Genomic DNA, 24,129 nt, shown 5'->3' on the forward strand with positions numbered 1-24,129 from the left:
TAGTGGCCCTTTATTGTAAACCTATAACGGTCTTACATAAAAACAAATGTTTGGCCAGAATATAAAGCCATTCTATGACCTATTATTACAAAACTTATACACCTCAATCTCGGTCCGATATCGAAAGCCATTCTAAGATCACTGTCTAGAAATAGATAAGACCATTACAGACTTGTAATTAAGAAACAGTTTTGTATTAGCATCTAAAAAGAATTAAAGTATTTTAGTAATATCCATCTCTGTATAAATGGTTTGCAATTCAAACAAAACAACCTATAACAGATTTTTCCTCGTTGCTCATAAAACATTTTTGTTTGTTTCACAATAGTCGAAGTACAATATAAACATTCACCTTTTGAAACGAAATATTTTTTCTTTGTTAGTCTATTAAATTTCTGATAGTTCATTTTGGTAAAATTGTGCAGGATTGAAAAAAAAAATTTTTTTTTAGGATTATTTATTATGAAATAAGAAAAAAAAACTGCTTAAATGCTTTGCCTAACTCTCAGCTGATACAATCGTGAAAATTAATTAATAGAACAATTAAACACACATATTTCAATAAGGAAAAATTGGTTTTACTCATTATACCGATTTTAGAGGCAATACAGTGCGATTTGGTGTAGAAAACTAAGCGATGTAAGGGGCCTTAAAAATTTATTTTTTTCTTGATATTGCAGGATGTTAAAAAATAAATTGCTAAAGCTGTACTTGAACAATCGGCTACATTTTAGAGTGGTTTTAGAAGATACAATGAGCAATCCGATTCAGCATTCCCTTTACAACATCAATGGAAATGATTTTCACTTTGGTTAAAAGGGCAAGTTTCTTGTCAAAATTTATGTTTGATGTTGCAAGAGTAAAAAATTAAATTAATCAAGCTGCATTTGAACTATTTGCAATATTTTAGAGTGGGATTCAGAAGACGCGATGTGCTATCCAATTGAACACTCAGTCTTTACTGAATTACTGGAAATGATACCTATAAACATTTCACCTAGAGCTGTGGTGATTCAGGAGATAGAGCGTTAGCCTTTTATTGAGGTGAACCGGGTTCGAATCCCAACAATGGCTGACCGATACGAATTACGTACCCGGGTTGTACCGAGTGCGAGCTGGCATAAAACATCCTCAGTGGTAGACGTATCATGGGTTAGAGTCTCCTGACCGTCAGGCTAAGCCTGGGAGGTTTTCATCTCCATGCAATGCAAATACGGGTTAGTTCCATCAAAAAGTCTTCCACAAAGGCAAATTTCTCCCAATACTTGATCCAGGAGTTCCCTTGTCTTCTGGATTCGGTTCAAAATTACAAGTCTACGGAGATGAACATCGGTAGTCGCAAGCCCAGAATTGGGTCGGTCGTTCAACGGCGGTTATAAAATAAAACATTTACCTTGGTCAAATGAAGTTCTGATAGTTGAAAATCGAGTTACCAAGAGCACTGCATGTTTCGATTTTATTGTAAAAGTAGCACTAGAGTTATATTGATGGCTATCCGCCCATGAGATTTGAAAACAACTAAGTATGATTTTAAGAAAAGCGTTTACTATTTTACCTTTTATTTAATAGCTATAAAATATCAAATTAATCGGCCAATTTTAAATAAGGTCTACATCGGATGAATAAACTTTTTAAAATATCAGAATTCTGTACATGGCCTATATTGGTTAAGTAACGCCTATAAGATATCGGGTCAATTGGACAATTTCAAATGTGGTCTATATTGGCTAAAAAATATTGGATAAATCGCACTATTCAATATAGAGCCCACATTGACTATATAACGGCTTTAAAATATCGGGTGAATCGTAAAATTTTAATCTATATTGGCTGAGTAACAGTTATAAAATATCGGGTCAATCGGTCAATTTTATGCAGACCTTGTTGAGCCAAGATTGGTGAATATTGGCCCAATGAGTTTAAAAGCTATTTTGCTGCTAGGGTTGTTGACATTGAGGTTTTCAGAGAAAAAGATTTTTAACTTTTGATTTGAATAAAAAAAAATAAATCAGTAATTCAATTCAAAAGTTATTAAATTAGAACTTAAGGATATTATAAAAAATTTGAAACTATTTTTTAAACAGTTTATAGATAAATGAAATGATGCAATAATTACAAATAAATAAATTTGAAATACAAGATTAGAGACAGATACTGATTTTTCCATTTTTGTTGCTAACTGATATTACCGATTATCAGTTAAAATAAATCTACTACTTCTTGCATCAGATATATTATAATTGCTTAATTAAGATTTTAATCCATAGAGGAAATGAAAAATGAAAACAAATTTTGCACTGTTTTTTCCCCATCACATTTAGTTTAACTTTTTCATTGCCTTAAATGCTGATTTAGGAATAGTTTTGTTCTTAAAATGGCAGTTGATTTAAACTGAACACAAACTTAGAGATATTATTCAAAATAATAACTTACTAAAAACATGTTCATTATTACTTTTAAAAAAATAATAAAAATATAACTAATCCAATGGCGCAAAAAGAATATCACAAATTCATATAATTATTGCAACTGAATAATAAATTAAATTCATTAAATACTTCTACAGCAAATTTATTTTTTTTTTAAAAATATGTCGATAAAAATTTTAACTGTAAAATGCTTGATTCAATAATGTATGGTAAAATGTTCATTATCTAAAAATAGAACTTAAAAATGAACACAAAATTTTTTCAGATTGAACTTTTTTCTCACATTCCATATCCAAAATCAGTAAAATCAAGCTAGTAATAAAATAAGACAAGAAGTTCCTTAATGAGTGGTTAGTTTGCAGTGGGTACCTAGTTTCAGATCCCTCAGCATTGTTTTTAACGATTTTAAGTATATTTTAATTGATGAATCAACACTTGTGAAATTCTCCCAGTTTTAAATCTTGAAAAGAAAAGCATGGCCGGTGAAATTGTTAATTAAAACCAATACTATTGAAAATACACTATAATTTGATACACTAAACATAAAAAAAAAATATCAATGCAAATTGAATATTAAAATTAGTCTTTATTTCAGATAATACAATTAAATTACATAATAATGAAATATTTATTTTTACAGTTTTAAAGCATTACCAAAGCATCACATAGTCATGAGCTTTACTTTTTAGGGAAAACTCAAAATCCACTAGGTAATTTCAAAACATTTTTTTTCAACTACTAATTACAATTTCAAAAAAATGGCAGTTTTTTGTTTAATTTCCCATTTTTTTTCTCTTCACTAAATTTAATTTTGAAAAATATACAAAAACAATAAAACAGGGAACATAAAAACCCACAATTTTATCCCCCCTACACAGCTGCAGTTCATCACAGAGCACATTTCAATAATTTACTCATTTGCGAACTGACCCAATGTATCACTAAGTTCCAATCAAAGACGCATAAACACACAGATAAAAACTGTCTATTAGATGGCAAGCCTTATGATGCAATATAATAATTAAGTGAAATTAAAAAAAAGTTCCTAAAAATATGAAAAAAATGACTTTATACACAAGTTTTATTACAAAGGGGAGTCAAAGTTCATTTAAACCTATTTAACAAAAATGGGGCCATCTTTAAAGCAATTGTTCAATAATAAAATAAAAATATTACAAAAAAATTCATTTTTAAATTCATTTTAAAAAATATCTACAATTAATACAGCAATGCATGGCATCAGCAAACCAAAGGGGAAGGGTCAGCTCTCTTTATGTATAAATATGAAATTCTGCATAGTTTTTCATACAGTCAATTATTAACTCACTAAGTGGAATTTAATGTCACTGAGCACAAAATCTCACTTTTATTAAATAGTCTTCTTTACTTATTCTCATGTTCTTTCTCTTTTGCAACACTCTGTGTTCCTTGCAGGACTAGACTCTCTTGTAATCTAATGTGTCTAAGATCTTGTCTGTCGTGTCGTGTTCTCGGAACTATCCTCCTCAACTCCAGCGAACTCACGTCGTCCATCCCTCGGTTCTTGCGCCTTATCGGTTCCTTATACTGATACACCCTGCGCACCTTGTGAATTTCGGCAGGGAAGTCTTGAATTTCCATGGGTGAGACATCTGGAACAAATTGTCCGTTTTTAAATAGTTCTTTTAGATCCAATAGATTTTTTGGAGAGTTTTCCGATGCAGAGGAAACAGGCTGGGTACCCTGCGAAGACACTGTTTCTCCACCGATGGAAACGTTCGTCGGAGAGACGGTGGTCGTGATGGAGCTGGACGTCGAATCTGGTGTGTGTTGCTCATCTGAAGGATTGTCATTGTTGGAGGTCACAAGCACATTTCCAGTGGGTTCTTCTAGCATGTCAAATGAAGACAGTAATGTAGGCTGGTGCTAAAAGGGGAAAAAAAGAATTTGTAATAATTTTATTAAGTTGCAGGGTTGCCACAGAAAAAAATGAACAAAATAGTTGCTTTTAGTAGCCTAAAGCATGAAAATAATTACTGAAAACTGTAAATAGTTGCCTTAATAAGAACAAAAATTCATCAAAAATATGACTAACATTTTATCAAATGACTTAATACCATGATCCATTTAGTCAAGTTGGTAACAAATATGATAATTCTTATGTTAATTATCAAATATGATAATTCTGATGTTCTAGCACTAAATTTTCATATAAAAAATAGTATATTTGCAGAGAAAAATAAACACTTTTGATAACTAGAATTCATTAAAAAAACAAACATAATGTCAGGATTCTGATTCCTCTCCCACACATTTGATCGACCCCTGACCAGAGGGTGAGGGTCACAGAAAGTGTCATTCCCCTAGAGTAGGGGTGAACTAAGGAGAAGTGAAGGACATTTTTTTTGTGAGAAAAAAGTATTTTTAAGAGAGATTGAATGCGGAGACCTGAGAGACTGGATGCAGTTAGGGAGTAGGGAGCAATAGAGCTCCGGAGTTGTTATATGTACTTGTTGATATGTAATTGTAAAATCCAGAATTTTGATATGTAATTGTAAAATCCAGAATTTTGATATGTAATTGTAAAATCCAGAATTATAAATTAAAATAATATATATGGAAAAATTCCTTGTCATCATTAAGAGTGATTTAATAATTGAGCGAACCGAGGTAAAAACATCTCACAAAGTAGAGAGAGATGTGTCACAAACACATTTTTGAAAAATTGGTGAAAATACCTGAAATTTGTGCAAGAAAAAAGTTATGTAGCAAGAATATATCAGCAGCGTTTAATAATATATAACGATGCACGTTTTAACAACGTTTTAATAACATATAACGATGCACGTTTTTTTTATATATACATATAATTGTGAGAATATATATCTCAGTGTGTTATTTTTAAATTTAGTGAACATGAATCTCGATGTGAGGTTTTTAAATTACGTGAATATGAATGGGCGATGTGTAATTTTATATCTCATGAGAAAAGAACACAGAGTTTAATTTTCAAACTGCATGAATAAGAATTGCGATGTGTACTTTTAAAGAGTGTGAATTCAAACCGATAAGTGTGAACGTACAAAAAATTTTCTTACAAATTGTGTGAACTCGAACTTCCGTGTGAGATTTTTAAATCACGCAAATATGTATTGTGATGAGTAATTGTAAATCTAGTGAACACGAATAGCGATGTGCACATTTAAATCGCGTGAATACGAATGGCGATGTGTTGTGTGAATAATCTTAAATCACATTAGCGTAGAAGAAAAACGAGTCATTTCTTTTTATTTAATTGAACAAAAAAAAGGGGAAATTCTGTCGAAAAAACCCATCTATGAACTCAATGAACATTTTTGCAAAAACTAATTATTCAAAACTGATTGTTACTCATTTATTTGTATTACTTAACCTTATCTTTGGGAGAGCAGAATAGCAATTATACTTTGGGTGCATCAGGAGCATTTTCTGACGGAGCAGGAGGTGGAGGACTAGGATGTTGGGGGGTGCTCGATTCATTCCCCTGCCAGACTTGCACTTTATCTTCGGGTGGAGGACTCTCGCCATCTTCCGACATTTCTTGGTCTTCCACATCCTGAAAAAAGTGTGCGTGTGCTTTATTTTGCATTTTCAATGAATTATGTAAGCAATAATGAATTGAATGCATAGCTGCCAACATGGATAGGAAAAAAATCCAGAAAATTTTACGAAATATAAACTTCATGATAATTGTTGTATAATGTACTAAATATTTTACACATAGGGAATTTTAGGGATTTTTAAAGTCATCAAAAGAGAGTTTATATAAGAAGAATAAAAATATACTGAACATTTTAGAGTAAAAAAAGTTTTGGACTGATTTCTATAAATGAGGTTCGCTTTATATCATGAAATTTATATTATTTAAATATTCAAGCAAGCAATAATCAGTACAAAAATTCTACTTAAATAGGTTTTTTTAGGAAACTTCCTCAATTTTAGGGAATTTTCTAAAATGTACAAAAACCAGGAGAATTTTAAATAAAGCAGTAGACCAGGAGAAACTAGCAAAATCCAGTAGTCTACTGGAAAATCTAGTAGAGTTGGCAGCTATGTGAGTGTAGTTTTATGGCATAGGAGCTTGAATGGGATATACTGATCCAAGTTCAAATAAAATAACATAATTGAATCATGTGACAGACTAAGCCTGATGTAGAACCAAAATCAGGGGTGATTGTGAGCCCAAGTGAAAATTCTGGAAAATTTCTTGAGTTAAAAAAAAAATTAAAAAAAAGTTTAAATTGAAAAAAATTTAAACAAGGTTTTTTCCTTTTCTCAATATTTCTTAATTTACTTAAAATATATTTAAAATTTTACACATACCTATGATGACCTGGAGAAGTAATTGAAATTTACAAATATGTCTTTCTTGAGTTTATGATTATAATAACTATTTACTGATAAAAAATGAATATTAATCTTGAATATAAGCTTATAAAGTATCTGGCCCTCCTCTATAAATAAAATAAACTGTGTTTTTAAGTTCCACCTTTGAAAATTTGATTTCAGGAAACTTTTGTGATCAATGATTTTTTGAAACGTCTGAACCTTCGATCTCCGTAAACTTCCGGATCACGGTTAGCGAAAAATCCGGATTTTATCTGGGGCACAATCAGCCCTGCAAAATGGAAGAAACAAAATTTAAAAAAGTATAATGACTAGTGCCCTTTCAGATCAAGGAATCAGTATTATTAAATTTTTTGTTTCACTATCTCAAAATACATTAAAATTACCAAATTAAAAAATAAATGAATAAAAAGCATTTCAGACCCCTCTTTAGGACATAAATGAAAAGATTTTCAAAATGAAAAAAATGCACGCTTAGTAGTGAAGGAGTTAGTATTTTTTTCCCTTCCTAAACCAGTTAGAGTTTTTTTATTTCTACATTTTTTCGGATGACAAGCTGTGGCTGACCCTATTAAAATAACAATGCAAAACAAAACAAAAAATGTAAAGATACTAGCTATCTGCATGAGACTTAACAACTTCTATCAAAGAAAAACTACATAATGCATGAAATTACAAGAAAAGACACTGATGTCTTGATTTAAATTGTAAAAATGGCTAACCAAAACTTAACAACCACAATGAAACATTTTTCTAATCAATAACTTTTTTCTAATTAGTTTACAATATCAAGTTTCTGAGAAAAGGTAAATGAAATGCACCTCATCCGGACAGAATTCAAAAGCTTTAGATAGAGTAAGTTTAGCTGTGTGAGATCGTTCAAGAAAATAGCCATTTGTTGTTTCATTGGACTGCGCAGGTGGAGACCAGCTATTGTATCCATACTGGGCATTAGCCGGATATGGCCTCTAAAATATAAAACACAGTATGAGAATGCATATAACTCATTTAGTGCTCTGCTCTTTGAATCAAAACAACATAACCAGATACATTTTTTTAAATTAAACTTTGAGAGAAAAAACAACATTAAAATAATTAGATTAATTGATATAAAAACTAAAGGCTTGGTTTCTTGGGACATGTCAGAGTTACAAAACGTTAGCTTGAAGCGAGCACTAACCTGTGATTGGTCAATTTGTGAGTTAGACAGCATACATCATCGAATGCTCAGCTTGAACAATAACTGACGTTCGAATCAACTGCAGTTGGATTACAACGTAACGTTAACGACAGAAGTGATGGTGGACAACATCAAACAGAGCATTGAAATCAGCCAAGATTTTGATTTTAACATTAAACATAGCTTCTTCTTCCTGTTCTTCATTTAGCTAAGCTATAATGTGTTTTTTTCTTGGACAAGGTCATTTTTTGTTCTCTAAAGCACTGGTCGATAGTAACAAAATCAAATATTTGTTTATGTCGCTGATGCATGCGCAATGCGACATAACGTCGTTGTTGAAACGACTGCTCATGCCGAGTTTGCAAAACAGCATTTTGTTAGCATCAGGGTAAGTCAACTTCCTGCTGACACCCGAAGAAGGCGCTTGTCGTAAGAAACCAGGCCTTTAATTGATTATATTTTTTGAAAACCAAATTTATTTCTTGTGACCTTCCATAATCAGGGTTACCACTCAAATCTGGAAAAAAATTTCCTCTGTTTTCCCTGTACATATTATATGCAATATATTAAGACGAAACACCAATTAAACAAGTTTTAATTGCTGGAAAAATTTTAAATAAGAAACAGCCTAACATACTTAAAACAAATAATGATATAGTAAATGAAATATTTTAGTATGGCTGAAATATCATTCTTAAATATCCCATAGAATGCACTTTGAATGGCATCACTTTTTAAAGACGGAAATAGGAAATAAAATTCCCTGTATTTTCCCAGTTTGTAAGGAGAAACTCAAAATTCGCTGCTTATTATTCCTGTTATTTTAGGTGATTTCTAAATTCCCTGTATTTTCCAGGTTTTCCCTATTCTCCCTATGGAGTGACAACCTTGCATAAGCAATAATTATAGTTAATAAAAAAAAAATATTTAAAAATATTATCTATAAAAATAATAATCACATTTAAGTATGCTTCATAAAAATTTAATGTCAACATGATCATTCACAAATAAAAAATATAGATTACACTTTTTACTTATTTATATTTTTAAAAAAATGCAACAGCAATAATTATAAAAGAAAATTTTTTTGTGCAACAGCTGTCGAACAAAAAGTACAGATTCATGAAATTAAATTGCAACTGCTATAAAAATTTAATCTAGAATCACTGCAGTTATTCATAACTAATATCAGAACAGACATAATTAAATTGCACATTTAAATGATTTTTTTAAAAACATTTTTAGACAATTGTAATATTTATTTTAGGTGTAATCCATCTTAATACTGCTAAATAGTTGGCACTAGTTTAGGTTGTAGGTATGATTTTTACCAGGTGCTCCTAAAAAAAGTTGGAGAATTGATGAATATAAAAAGCATCACGTATTAAATTTGTATTGTATGGAGAGACTTATGAAGGAATGGCATATAGCAAAGGTAAGAAGAAATCGACATAGATTAGTCAGTTTACAGGCACTCTACTGGTATACGTGCAAAAATTTGCAAAAACCAAGAGAAAGCAATTTTTGTTAAGAATTCAACAAACAGGTGGGTGCAATATTGGCTGAAGTGTTGGTTTAAAATAGAAAATGCATTTACAACTTATTGTAAGGACTAGTTTTGGGAGGAAACCAAGGGTGACAAACTATGTTCAATTTGACATTTATTCATGTAGTCCGACAATATCAAGCAGGTCAGACAGATTGCCACTGGATAATGAAAGTATAAGAGTCAGCAATGAGGAATCTTTCAAGAGGATTGGGTAATCACAAGATTTGTTCCTGTTTTGGTCAATCTAAAAAGATGCTTTCAAAGTATCATAACAAGCAACTTTATCATTGATATTAAAAGTATATAGTAACTTACTGATATTACTTTGTGGGAAAATAAAATCAGAGATTAGGGATCACACACCATTCAACGAAGACCAAGCACTCAGCCTAATTATTTAGAGCTCTAGAGTTAAAGGCAATGATAAGAATGCCATATTATTTTGAGCCCCAACTAACAACATGGTCAGTGCATGAGCAGGTACTCCTTTCTAATAACTTCCATAACCAATGACAGGACTTTGTTGCATATACATGTCAGTTATTAAATTGGCTGCCAGGATAAAACTCGCAACAATTCGTGAGCAACGCTTAATGGGCCAGATGGCACAAAGAGCCTAAATTAATTAAGGCATTGCCATGAATTGTTTTGTGTTTTAACTTACAGAATTTATCAGACATACCTTGTATTTAGATTTCTTAAGCATTTGTAATAAATAAGTCAAACAAAAATTATTATTTGAAAAGGAAAAGAAGTTGATAACTTACCCGCTCTAGCTCATCATGTAACCATTCTACCGCATTCACCCACTTGCGTTTTAAATCTCCATTGCTTTGCAACATTTGAGCAGCAGCAGGGCAGGAAATAAATAAGTTAACCATACATTTTATACATTGATAGGCTCTTTTTTGGTGGTGATTTTTGCTTCTCTGAATTGTATCAAACAACCCATCTCTGTCTTCCGGAATACCTATTGAAAATGCAAAGGAAAAAACATTCTTACTTTCATGTAAACATAAAGCAGTGATAGTAATAATAGTAAAGTCAAAAGTAAACAAATTAAAAAAGATTTTGTACCAAAAAGTCAGAGCAGGGCAATATTGGAATTTTAATATTTTGGTACATCATTAGGAAATATTAAATTACATCAGTAGGAAATATACAATTACTTTATTACAATATATATAACAATATTTTTCAATTAAAAAAATTACATTATTTATACGTTGGTTAATATTTCCGTCACCAAGGTGAAATTTATAAACAACCACAATAATATCCTATTGATAATTATGGTTATCAATCTTGCCGAGGGTAAGAATCATGATATTTTAAAATTTATAATGATAATATTTATGACATTATTGTAATGGATAACCAAAATAATTGACATTGATGTGATATTATCATTGCTAGATAATTGTTACGCATTTTATACTTAAGAGAAGACATAATATTCACAATATATAGCAAGAATACTTCTTAAAATATCAATGTTGTAAAAAATATAGATATTTCGCTTTACATTGCACAGCTATATACATAGTTCTATAAGCTCATCAACAATGGAAAAATAAGAATTATTCATAAAATAGCAGAAAGTTTTTTTAAAAATAACTAATAAGTATTTTTCTCATTAAAAATCTTGCAAACATACATTACAATCAAATAACATTTTTCACAGAAAAAAAAAAACAATTATACTAAAATATACTAATATTAAAAGAAAATTTCCCAAATTTTTTTTTGACTACAGTTGGTCAGAACATACATAAAAAGAATTTAAACTATTGAAGAAAATTTATTTATTAGTAGAGTCTAAGAATACATAATCCCACAATTAAACAAAACAGAACATCAACTGAAATGAATTTCAACAGCGATTTCCTACATATATACATTGAAGAGTCAACTACAGTGGGGAAAAAATTAATGCTTAAAATTAAAATATTTAGTCACACATTGATATTTTCTTTTAAAATTCCATTTCAATAAACAACTAAAGTTATCAAAATTTAGAATTAGCAATTAAAGGTTTCCTAAACATGCAATTCAATTAAAAAAAATAAAGGGAGGTAAAAACATATATGCTTTAGCTATTTAACTCATTAAGTCAAAAGCAATGATATGCAGCAAATACTTACTTCATTTTAAAGAACTTCCTTCATTTTAAAAATTAAAGAATTCCTTCTCTCTTTTTGAATAATTAGAAAATTTGATTTTTCTCAAGTTATTGAGACCCTATAAAATATTTCCTAGAAGAAATTAACTAAGGAAATTATTTTACTAAAATAAATTTTTTAAATTTTGCCAGCACTTAAGAAAACTACCAACTGATTTTCAGACCCTTATTTAGATGCGTTTATGTCCAAGTGGTAAAATTTTTTTTATAGTCATATTTGTTAAATCAAGACTAATATAAAAATAACTTTTTCCTCAAAGAGAATTCTTTCTTGCAGTAAAGGTTTTATTGATATTCGATTATAAAGTAACTATAACTTATTTGCCCTGAGATTAATTTAGCAACAAAATGGGGAGAAAAAGAACAATTTTATTAAACACAAAATACAAATATATAGTTATGTATCACCTTAATGTTCTCCCAGGTCAAGGGAAATTAAAGAAGGTAGTATTAATTTATTACCTCATTAGACATCTATAAATTTTGGTTAACTTTATCAAGTGTTTCTTACCAATCTTCGGGTATAAGTCCTTTATGTAAGGCAGGAAAGATAATGGATGTGAGGCTGAAATTTTTTTATGCAACTTGTTAATGATAATTTAATCTTAAGATTTGAAAATAAGAAGCAAAAGAAAAAGAGTGTTTAGAAAAAGGACAAATTTAATTTGAAATAAACAATATATTTCCTCAAATGACTTGGAATTGAATTTACTTTGAATAACAAATTTTAAAAAAAATCAATAAAACAATGATAATGTTTAAAAACTAAGCAAACCACCGTCATCTCAAAATATTTGCAAATGTCTCTTTTGTATCATAAATTTTTTTAATTCTTATATTTAATTATCACTTAAGATTTAATTTTTTGGATAAAGTTGTATACGTTAATGGCAATATTCTGCACTTAAAAAAACAACAACACAGCTTTTTTTTAAAAAGAGAATCAATGCAAAGTTTTGAATGGTCCAATGGTTGCCATAGTTTACTACATATTAATTTCTCAGACCAGCATGGTAATTAATGAGTTTTCTTTACAAACACCAAGCTTGAACCAATTATTTAGTTTCCCCTTTTAATAAATAAGGCAAGAACAAAATAGCAAAGTAAATTATTCTGGTATTAATTATATTTTTGTATAGAGTAAAGCTACTTTTCTCCTATTGATGAACGTACTGTCTTTTAAAAAACAGTTTTTCAATAAACCTAATTTTAATGCTCAATGAAAGATATGCCGTCGCATCGGTCAGCAAATGGCACTTAACAGAATATTCAAGATGTATTATCAGTTTTTTTCAAATGGAAAAAAATTACACAAAATTTTTTAATGAACTTGGAATTTTTTAAAAGATTTGGAAATGATTTAAATTTAGTAGTGGCAATTTTTAGTGATGCTTCTCACTTAGTGTTATTTTAAGCCAAAAAATGGATGTTAAGATCTATTAGTTTTTTTTCTTCCTAATAAGCAGCTCAAATTGTTACAAAATTGCAGCTTAACAATTTAGGTTCTAAGCAAGATTCAAATAAGCAGACTGCCAAGTTTTGCTTAAATAATACAAAAATAATAGCCAAGCACTAGCCACAGAATTTTTCTTACTGTTTGAACTTGTTTTTCTGCATAACAAACAAGTTTCTTTTCAAATAATTCAGAGGAGTAGAAATGAATAAAATAAAGCAATCATAGTGAAATTGTCCGATGGGATGTTCATTTAGGTATAATTAACTAAAAAGTGGCAGAACATTTATTTAATTCCTTGTTTGAAATAACACTTTGACAAATGAAGTGACGAAACTGATGCATTTCAGTAATTTTTAATAAAACTTATTTTAGATACTACAGTGAAACTTCCAGGGGAGACCACCTTTATTTACCACTTTTAGAAAGCACAATTTTTATTTATCATAGACTTTGCGTTGAAGAAAACCTTAAGGAGAGACCATTAACATCTCCCTCAAACAAAAAGATATAAATACACATAAGGGCGACCTTTGTGATGAAATACAAAGTAAGGTAAAACAACGTTAAGAGCACACAAAAAAATATAATTGTTTATTCATTTAAAATATCTTTATAATTCATAGTTGGTAAATTTGTTTTTACACAATTATATTTGATGGGATAACTTTTATAGACACTACATTTTATTCATCAGCGCATCTTTACAAGACGGCAACAAAGGGGACATTAAAAAAATTACACTGACTAAAATTAAATTCGTTTTCTAAAAATAATGCACCTTCGATAACAATTTTGAAATCAATGGAGGTAACCTCTAAAAACGACCAACCTCTATCAAAGAACATTTCACTGTGGAACAGAGAGTGGTTGCACCCAAAAGGTTTCATTGTATTTACAAATATTTAGTTTAATCTTAACTTAAAACTTTTATTCACAATGCTCTATCTTTATATGTCAGATGAAAGTTGCCTTCTTGGAAATAAAATATGAACAAATAAGTGTGCAGAATTCAATTAATTTATCAATTTTGATTTATCACAAAAAAAAAGATTAGCCCGTGAAAATAATTTCAGATTCTCAAATTTAAAATGATCAAAAGTGGCTATGCTTAGAAATTCAATTTAGCAATACTTTTATTGATATTGCTAAAAAGAAATAGAATTTTAAAACCAATAAGACACTAATAAAATAAACCATTCAGTTTTCATTTATAATTGGTAAATTTCTTACCAATTATGAATGAAATTTACTTCTGAAAATCATATGAAGAGATGGATTTTTTTAAAAAGAAGAGTGTTTAAAGAAAATATAAAAGCATAAATAATTAAAAATACACCAAATATAAAACATTTTTACAAAAGTAAAAACATAAAATGGATGTTATAAATGAAATCGAAGTGTTAAAATAGCTATGAGGAACAGAGACACATCACGCTAAGGGAAGTATGAAAAAAAGATTTACTGCAGGATTTAGAATATAATATAAAAATAAATGTTTAAACATTTACCGCTTATTAAGTTTGCAATCGACAAGTTTGAATACATTATTCCTAAAAATAAAAAAAATTCAAACAATATCACTGAAAATGCTTACATCAATACAAACTTATATGCAACTATTGGAATAGGTATAACAGTTAAAACAATAAAAACTTTACTGTTAAAAGGTACAAGGTAGATAGAATGGAAATGTTAAAAAAAAAAGAGATTGAATTTTTTTTTGGAAATGATATAATGCACGAAAAAACAGAGTTGAATTCTAGAAAAAAAGATGGACAGATTCAAATATTTGAACAATTCAGTTTGTTTTTCATTACTTAAGAATAGTAAAAAAACTAGAAGAAAATTGGAAAGAAAACATGCCACAATGAAAGTAAAAACAAGATGTTTTCTTTCTGAGAAGAAATTGTAATTTTAAGAACAGAAGACATTTAAAACAAAAATTCACAAAATATACAAACAAGTTTAAAACATATTTTAGACCATGCAAAATAATACTAATTACAGTAATAAAACACAGTAGACTCTTTTTAATTGCATCACAAAAATACTAAAATGTTATAATTATTCAGAAATCTGAATGAACAGAAACATGTGTTACTACAGAAAAAAAAAAACATTTAAGGAATAAAGTCTAACTATATAAAAGTATTTAACAAGAAATAAAAGTTCTACTTCAATTATGCTTGGTTTAATGCAGTGAAATTATATTCTTCCCATCTTTTGTGTTATCAAATTTGTACCACTAAACTTTGTAAACTAATTTATATATATACCACTAAACTTTAAAAAAGAAAAATTCAAGTTCACAAGATGAAAATTGAGTTATGCAAGCGAAAGCACCAACAGCAAGAGAGAAAAATGTTTTTGAATAATTTCTTTTAGTTTCTCTTCAATAAATAAATAAATAAATGTTAATTTTTTTTTTAATTTTAAGGTAAACGTAACCTATAAATAAAAAGGTATTTGACCATTTTAAATTTTCAATTATCCATTTTGACATCATAAATTATTACGGCTCAAAATATCTTATGACCACTTAACTTATGATTCCATTTGCGATGGTATTAACATTGAAGTGGTTTTGCATGCTAATGTCCACCTTTCGCTCTTGGTAGGGCCTCCCAAGCTGGACAGTACAAAGATAGACACCAGACAAAGAGGAACACCCTGATCCTCAAGGTTAGAAATAAATACAGACAAAGAAATTATATAATATATTTCACGATGAAATATCCACGATTTCAAGTTCAGATTAAAAAGAGTCTACTGCTTATATACATCGCTGAAAAGAATTTCTGCATGCATTAGCATTTGAAACAAATATAAATTAGGTTGTTACATACAAAACATCCAATTTAAGCTGTAAGTCTCAATATGATTTAAATATTGAAAGAATTGGGGCAATATAGCAATAAGCCACACTTTAATCCACATGTGACATTTTTACGTCAAATTTTTCCTGAATAGTTAGTTACTCTGCATATTATAACCACTTGATAATCTGAGAAACTTTAACCACTTCCCAGTTTTGACCGTACACCGTTCCGGTACTTGAAAAGGGGCCTTCCCTGTTTTGCCCGAGCGCTGCTCGTGCGACTGATTTTTTTACTCTATTGCAATGATTTGCCCAAATTTTTTTCTTTCTTTAGTTTACAATGTTTCTAACAGATGGCTCTGGTAGTCCAGTAGAGGTATGATTGCAGAAGGTTTTGGCTCTTTTCTTTTAAGCGGGAAAAGTCGTGAATTTTGTTTTCACTAGCTTAGTAGAAAAGCCAACTTTAAGTAAAAATGCAATTGTTTTTGCTCTAAATAAAAATTAAAATTATTTCATAAAATCAATAATTGTAATAGTTTTGACTCTTGATTTGAGTTTATATAATCGATTTTAACAGAAATTTGTTTCTCAAAAATATGCTTTTTTTTAAAATCCAATTTGCCAGAAAAAAGACTATGTTAAGCGGTTAAAGAAGAAAACTTGAAGTGACTAAGCTACTCGTAACAAGCTTCATGTTGGGCACTGTTCTCGGCAAGTGTCTGTCCTCCCAAGATGGCCATACTTATAACTTTAAGAAACTCTTACACATTGAGGTGCATATCTATATTAGACGGCAAGATTTCTTGACCTTGAAAGTGCAATTACAGAAGGACATATAAAAAAAAATATTTAATGAACTCTCACTAGTTAACAGAAACAATACAAGCATTTTACTTCCCACTTGGAGATAATGGCATTTTTTTCAGAAAAAAAACTATCTAACTATTTCAATGTGTGGTTTAATATATTGTCCCACCTCCTTTAACTGATAAGACAATAATTAAGTGTAATTACTTAAAATGTGCATGTGAGACATTTATGAAATTATGTAGTTCATAAACAATTCAAATTAATGGTCTGTATTTTTGTTTACATTGAGGCATTATTTGCTAACCAATTATGTTGATCACTAATGTTTAATCAGCTAAGAACTAATATTTTAAATTTTATATTCATGTAAATGACAGTACCATTTTCAAAAATACATTCTTTTTACACACATGCTTTATAATTCAAGCTACTATTGATCAATGTAAATACTTAAATCCTACAAAACAGCAACATGCATGAATGAATACCTACCAATTAACACAAAAACTCAATGGCAACACTTAGACTTTTCGTCAAACATTTCACTTTTCAAATTAGAAGGGAGAAAAAAAAACTCATCATGCTTTTGAGTTTGAGGAATTTGAAGAAACAGCAAAAAGAAATTAAATCGATAGAAATAGCTTGAAACTTGAAGAGTCATATCGTATTTACTAAGGTATCAATTCTTTAAGCATAAAACTGTATGAAAGTGCAAGCATATATTGTTCTACAGGAATATTTTATGTGGATTTCCCAATTTCTGTCTATATAAGATGCTCAACCCACTTCTTATAAAATTTAAACGTATGCTGTTTAACTCTAAATTAGAAATATTAAGAGAATGGACAGTTACTTGAATTTTTGAATACCAATTTTTTTCATTCATTTGCTTTCTCATTATTTTCTTTCTCAACATTTAAATTGGAATATTTTTTAAATAATTATTGTTACATTATTTCTGACACTTTGGAATATAATTTTTACAATAAAAAGGTTTTTCTGAGCTATTAAGTAATCAATGCAGTTTGCTTTCAGATGCTTTATTTACTATGCAATAATAATAGACTTCACTAATGACAAAGATGCAAGTCAATGAATAACTTATTTAAATTAACTCTCTAATGCATCAATATTGTTCGAAATAGGAAAAAGATTTAAACAATAATATTTTCAAAAAGGAAGATGACACTACTTTTTCCTGCCTTTAGACAGGACCTAGGCTAAATTTGCTACAAGATTAATTTTATTTACATAAATTAAAAAAGAAAATATAAATCATAAGACTATATTTTGGATTAAATTTATAGCAATGTAAAAGCCAATTTTTATAGTTTTTTTCTCCTTAATACTGTGCAGTTAAGATATACTGTTTTGACTTCTTTACAAATGTAAGTTTCTGTTGTTAGAAAGAAAATATTATTAATATTGGAAAATTAGATATAGGAAAGAGCATAGAATTTATAAGAGGTTCTAAATGTTGACAATTGAGCCTACAATTAATTTTGATAAATTGGAGGTAGAAGTGCTCATACATCAAGTAACTTTTAAGAGTTTGGTAAAATTAAAGTTTCTATATCTAAAGAGAGTTATAAGGTACTTTAAGCTATTTGTGATTAGTTGAAAGCTAAAATTAATTCTAAGGAAATAAAAACAAAGTTCTCCAGTTGAATTAACATACAGTACATAGGCAGGGTATTTTTATTTGGTAGAATCTTCAAAATTATAAATACATATTTTTTTCTCTTGCTTTTAAAATTAATTTTAACCAATCAAAAACACAAATAAAATGTATTATAACCCTACATTTTCCAAATAATAATATCTTAAAACTCTGAATGCTATACTTAACACTTTTCTCACATCACTTTAGTTATTACACTATTTGAAAATTTAGTAAACAAGCTAAAAATGAAGTTATATAGTATCAAACCGTTAACAAGAACTGAAATAATTTTTGCATCTTTTTCATTGTTTTCACCTTAAAAAAAAAAAAAAACTAAACACGTTAAAAAAAATAAACATTTACCTTTAGCAAAAACGAAATACGGAAAATATCAAACATGATATATCGAACATAATTTTGAGGCTTAGTGATGAAGTAATATTTAATAGAAATTTCGAAAAATTAGGTAACTAAATCCCTTTCATAACCCTCATCTGGGTAATTTTTAAGTTGCGTCGCATAACTCTCTTTAGATATAAAAACTCTACACTCTGTTGCAAGTTAAGAAAAAACCATTATCTCAGAGAAAGAGAGTGCTTCTATCAAAGTTTAAGTCAAATGGATGCCAAGCTCCCAGCGCAAACACATATCAACAGAGCCAACTCTTGAAACAACCTTGCACAGCCTTCTTTTTGCTTGCTTTCTTCAATCATGTGGAAGGTGGAAAACAAAACTTATTGAATAATCAATTAACAATATGAATAAAAATATCTAAAAATCATAACAAACGTCTTTCAATTTGCATTGAAAATAACTGATGAAAGAATAATAAATATTGTTTCTTGCAGATAATTTTCTTCTACAGAGAAAACTCTTAATCTTGCATTTTATTTGTTAAGGGCATGTCGGCATATGGTGTGCCATTTCTAGTGGGGCAATCAAATCAAAATGTTCTTGCAATGTCATAAAGTTGTTCCTTTCTCAAGAACGAATATTCTCCTTATATTTTTAAATATGTCAGCAAGTCTAGGATTCCAATAGGACTTCAAAACTATAACCATCTTCTTAATAATTCTGTAATATTTATCATAAAAGATACAAGACAAAAATTAAATTTCTGTTTGAAGTGCTTGAATTTTAAAAGCTTTACCGCAATGGTCTTTTCTCAACTTGCAACAATTGTATTAGTTCATTTAAATTCCAATGTCAATTTTAACCTCCTCGTACCCATTAAGATCATCCTAAAGTACTAATATTATTGTCTCAAAGAATCTTATCACAGATCTCAAATTTATTTTAAATATAACATTATGGATGAAAATTAAAAAACTAAAAAGGAAAGGGACATAAATGTAAACAGCTTCATCAAAAATTTTGCAGAATGATTCTAAATTAAATTTCAAAGAAAATTAGTACTTTTTATAAAAAATTTATCTTAAAATCTATCTTTTCTTTAAATACAAAAACAAAATGTATGTTATCAATAACAATGTTCTATTAATAATTTAAATAAAAAAATACAAAAGAAATTACGATTATCAATAATTATTTAATATTTCAGTACGAAAAATTTATTTGTTATGGATTGACTTACTAGTTTCCAAATTTGAACCTTTATCATTCAATCGCTTGATTAGGTGCACTAAATAGATCATTACTAAGAGAATATAAATGTTAGATTATTAAAATAAATATAAAAATTATGCAACATAAATGTCTTATTATTGCCCATAACCAATATTTATAAAAAATAAAGGTTTCCAGGACTATAATAAGATGGAATAAAACTTGCATTGTGCATTAGAGCGTTAATCTTTTGACAAATTATTTTCAATTTCTATAATGAAAATTGCAATAGATAATTTTTATCAAAATACTATTTTTGTGAATAATATTTTTAAATTAAACCAATAAAAATATGAAACATAGCAAACTTACATCCAATAAACTATTTTGAATTATATTTGATAATTTTAACTTCTTGAAAATGGTAAAATTTTGTGAAATCAAAAATTCAAAATACTTAGAAGAAAAAAGTAATTTGGAGATTTTATAAATTAAAAATTGTGACACCTCACAGTTAAAATATGCTCATCTTTTAATAAAAATTATGCATAAAAACCTTTAACTCTTATTAGTAGCCAAAATTAAAAGATTTTAAATGCATGGTAATTAAAAATTAATATGGTGATTACAAACGGCTATAATTACAGTACACTCTCGATTTTCCGTGCGTGGATTATCCGGTTTGTGGATTATCCGTGCTCATTTCGGAGTCACACAAAAAATATAAAGAGAAACATTTTCAAGATTAAAAAATTTGATTCATGAAGTTATAACACTACCAAATTTTTGGATAGCAATATTCGTAATTGGATTACAGTGTATGGAATATCAGCAGCATTGTCAAAGGTAAAATCGTCTACGTTATCACGATCGTGGAGAAAGATCATAACGCATGATGAACAATCTTCTTTAGATATTCAAGAAGAATATGATAACAGTATTCTCGAACAAGCAAAAGAAATCTAAGGTTTAGAAATTCTCAATGAAGGAAATTTAGAAGATTGATTTTAAAGTGATGCATGTCAGCCTGGTTTCCTGTATTTGACAGATGAAGACATCATTATGTAGTTAAATCAAATAGTGATGATAGTAACTGATGCAGAAGATGTAGTGAATGATGGAAATACAATTTATGCTTCTCTTCAATCTGTGGAAACTTTATTAGATTATATGGGAGGATTTGACTACGGTGACATTACTGCGGTTCGTAAAGTATGCGTCAATATATGGCGCATTACACATTTTTTAAGCATCGAATGTTGAATGGAAAATTACTAGTTTGATTTTATACAGTGATTTATACAGTAACAGAAATTTGTATATTTTTTGTACTGATATTGATTTTTTCTTTAATAAAAAGGAGTTTTCGGATTATCCGTGTTTTTCTATTGTCCGTGCGACCTGTTCCGGTGATTAACCCGGATAATCGGGAGTGCACTGTATTTAATTAAAAAGAATTTATAAATAAATTTACACGGAATGCAGAAGTTCTTCCATTGTTTTGGGCATGGGAAGCACATACCCCATAAATAGAAATCGCAGGTTGTCAAGTCGAGAGATCTCTGTTTATCGATAAATTATTTTTAATTAAATAGTTATAGCTGTTTGAAATCGCTATATACATTTTGAAATACCCTGTATTATGATTAGAATGCTTTAGGTACATTAGGGCCATGCGATTACACATATATTTCAACATAGATAAGCAGAAAAGAGTTTAGGGGACCACTAACATTTGAAAAACCAGAAAATACATATTTGAAAATGCTGCGATAACTTGTACACATGTATATCTTTACTGTGCGTAGTATGTAAAAACAGTTTTGTAAACCTAGTGCGTGTTCACAGAAATATAGAAATTTTTTAAAGAAAATTATATTTTTGTAGCATATTTTTAAGCATAAAAAAAATGTGAAAACTTTCTAGATGTTTGGTAAGTTATGAGTATTTGCTGGTAGTCAGTGTATGCCGGGAAAAACTTTTTCTATAATGTGTCTGTCAACAGCGTTTTATTGCTTATGATAGTTTTTTTTATTTAATTATTATTTTTTTTTAAATTTGAAAAATCAAAATAGTTTGAATATTTATTATTATCTAGCATCATAAATTGAGATAAACAAAATATATTGGGGATTATAGAGTAACAAAAAGTCCAATTATTAAGGGAGTTTTTAAAATATTTTTTTAAAAATAATTTCATAATATTCAAATAAAACTATTCTTATAAATTGCTAAATATCATTCGCCACAAATTTCTAAAAAAATTTCTTATTAAGAAATAACTACTACATTTTTTTAACTGACAATTCTTTTATTTATAATTAAAAATTATTCAGACATTCTTATTAAGTTTCTTTAAATAGTCTAAGATGTATTAAATTTGCAAAATCTGTGAAACTAAATATGTATCGCACATGAAAAAAAAATAGATATGTAAAATTTAGAAACTGATTACTATTTCATATTCCACAAAAATATATTTTTAATTGCTTCCCAAAACAGTCTTGATTCAAAACCCTTACAGGAAACTATAGTTGCATGATCTTAATTTAATTTAAGATAATATTTCAATTTTATTTATTTTTTAAATGTGTGCCTGAATTGAAGTGATAAGTGGCAATATGCAAACAACTAAACTTGGAAGAACATGTTTTAGTTTGTTTTAATATCTGAAAATCAACATTCAAGTAAGTAGAAATTAAAATTCAAAGATTGAGCATTCACAGTTCCTGAAAGAGGCTATGAAAATAAATAATATAACAATGCATCCACATTTTCTCAAAGAGTAAAGAATTTTTAATGAAATACAAAAATTATACATTTATATAATTTATGATTAAAATTATATGATTACATTTTTTAACATAGTATAGAATTTTTAAAGAGTTAAGGAATCAAAAAGGCTCAATAAAAATATCGTGAAATCAGTATTTGTTAAATATGAAACTTCAGAACTATACAAAGTAACAGTGCTTTAATATTTCTTTGTCCACATCCACTACAATTGAAAACAATTTTTTAAAACATTTTCAGTAAAAAATACATTGATAACAAAATTTTAGTTCCCATTATATTTGAGTTCTTACTAATGCTATGGTTCATACTATTTGTTATACATAAAACTTCAGAACTATACAAAGTAACACAGTATTTTAAATTGCTTTGTTCACACACTACAATTGAAAACAACTCTTTAAATATTTCCAGTAAAGAATACATTGATTACAAAACTTTTAAATTGCAAAATTTTAGTTCCAACTAAATTTGAGTTCCTTAAATGCATTCTATTTTTTATGCCTAAGGGATTTCTTCACTGATTGCTTATTTAATAAAATACAACAAAGCATTCTTATTAATTATTTTTAAAAATAAACTTATGTTTTATTTTTAAAAATATAGAAAGTAAATTAATACAAAAATTTAAAAAGGGCTTAAAGTCAGTGAAATGGAAGTTATATATCTATATTTTCTTTCTTCAAAATATATAATTATTTTTTTTTGAATGACAAAAAAAAAATTATTTATGGAATTATAAATGTTGCTTGGCTTTCTGCATTCCATTGACACCTATACACTGAAATCGAAAGTCACAACTCTAAAACTTAAAATTTTTATTTCTTAATAATTTAGTAACTACATTCTTTTATGAAATTTAGAAATTATATAAAAATACTGTAAAATATAAATAATTCAGTATTTACGTAAGTTTAAAAAGCATATTAGATTAATTTGAGAGCAAAAGGTTAATATTATATTGAACTAAGTCCCACAGTGAACTGATCGTTAAGACAGATCCCAGCACTCAACCATCACTGGCTGCAGTCAGTGTGCAGGTGGGTGATCACATGGCTCAGTCTGCGTAGGGACCGAGAGTGTGTGGTACAGGTCCTCATTAAACTGTTCTACCGTAAAGTGCTCAACTTTGTGTGCAGGTCGTCGGGCTACTGAAGCGGGGATGCCATCCCTTTTGCAGAGAATCAAACTTGTGATGGTATGTCTTCGGATTATTCTCAGGGATGTTTCCCAGACTGCCGCCATTAGCTCATCGAGCAGCTCTAGTGTGACGTAAATTAACAACTACCAGGGGTCTGTTCAGGCCAAATTTACTACC

The 24,129-nt window shown here is 28.7% G+C and overlaps 1 protein-coding gene across 19 annotated transcripts in view; it reads right to left on the reverse strand.

Annotated features, from left to right (window-relative positions):
* Positions 1 to 2,995: 2,995 nt before the first annotated feature.
* faf (ubiquitin carboxyl-terminal hydrolase-like faf) overlaps positions 2,996 to 24,129 on the reverse strand; it is a 99,071-nt gene continuing 77,937 nt past the window's right edge. For 7 of the 19 annotated variants that reach the window (XM_087158939.1, XM_087158936.1, XM_087158937.1 and 4 more), the window contains 7 exons: positions 20,047 to 20,109; positions 14,670 to 14,711; positions 12,217 to 12,270; positions 10,291 to 10,493; positions 7,616 to 7,762; positions 5,854 to 6,003; positions 2,996 to 4,334 (listed from right to left, as the gene is read on the reverse strand). In XM_087158939.1, coding sequence (XP_087015065.1) covers positions 3,813 to 4,334; positions 5,854 to 6,003; positions 7,616 to 7,762; positions 10,291 to 10,493; positions 12,217 to 12,270; positions 14,670 to 14,711; positions 20,047 to 20,109 — 1,181 coding nt within the window. In that variant the 3' untranslated portion in view covers positions 2,996 to 3,812. Of the gene's footprint in view, positions 4,335 to 5,820; positions 6,004 to 7,615; positions 7,763 to 10,290; positions 10,494 to 12,167; positions 12,271 to 14,669; positions 14,712 to 20,046; positions 20,110 to 22,791; positions 23,017 to 24,129 lie in introns of those variants that run through there. The other 12 variants (XM_087158946.1, XM_087158944.1, XM_087158945.1 and 9 more) reach the window with 9 other exon arrangements.

This window comes from Parasteatoda tepidariorum, chromosome 3, assembly GCF_982258835.1.
Source record: "Parasteatoda tepidariorum strain Cologne lab strain chromosome 3, Ptep-v5.0, whole genome shotgun sequence".
NCBI lineage: Eukaryota > Metazoa > Arthropoda > Arachnida > Araneae > Theridiidae > Parasteatoda > Parasteatoda tepidariorum.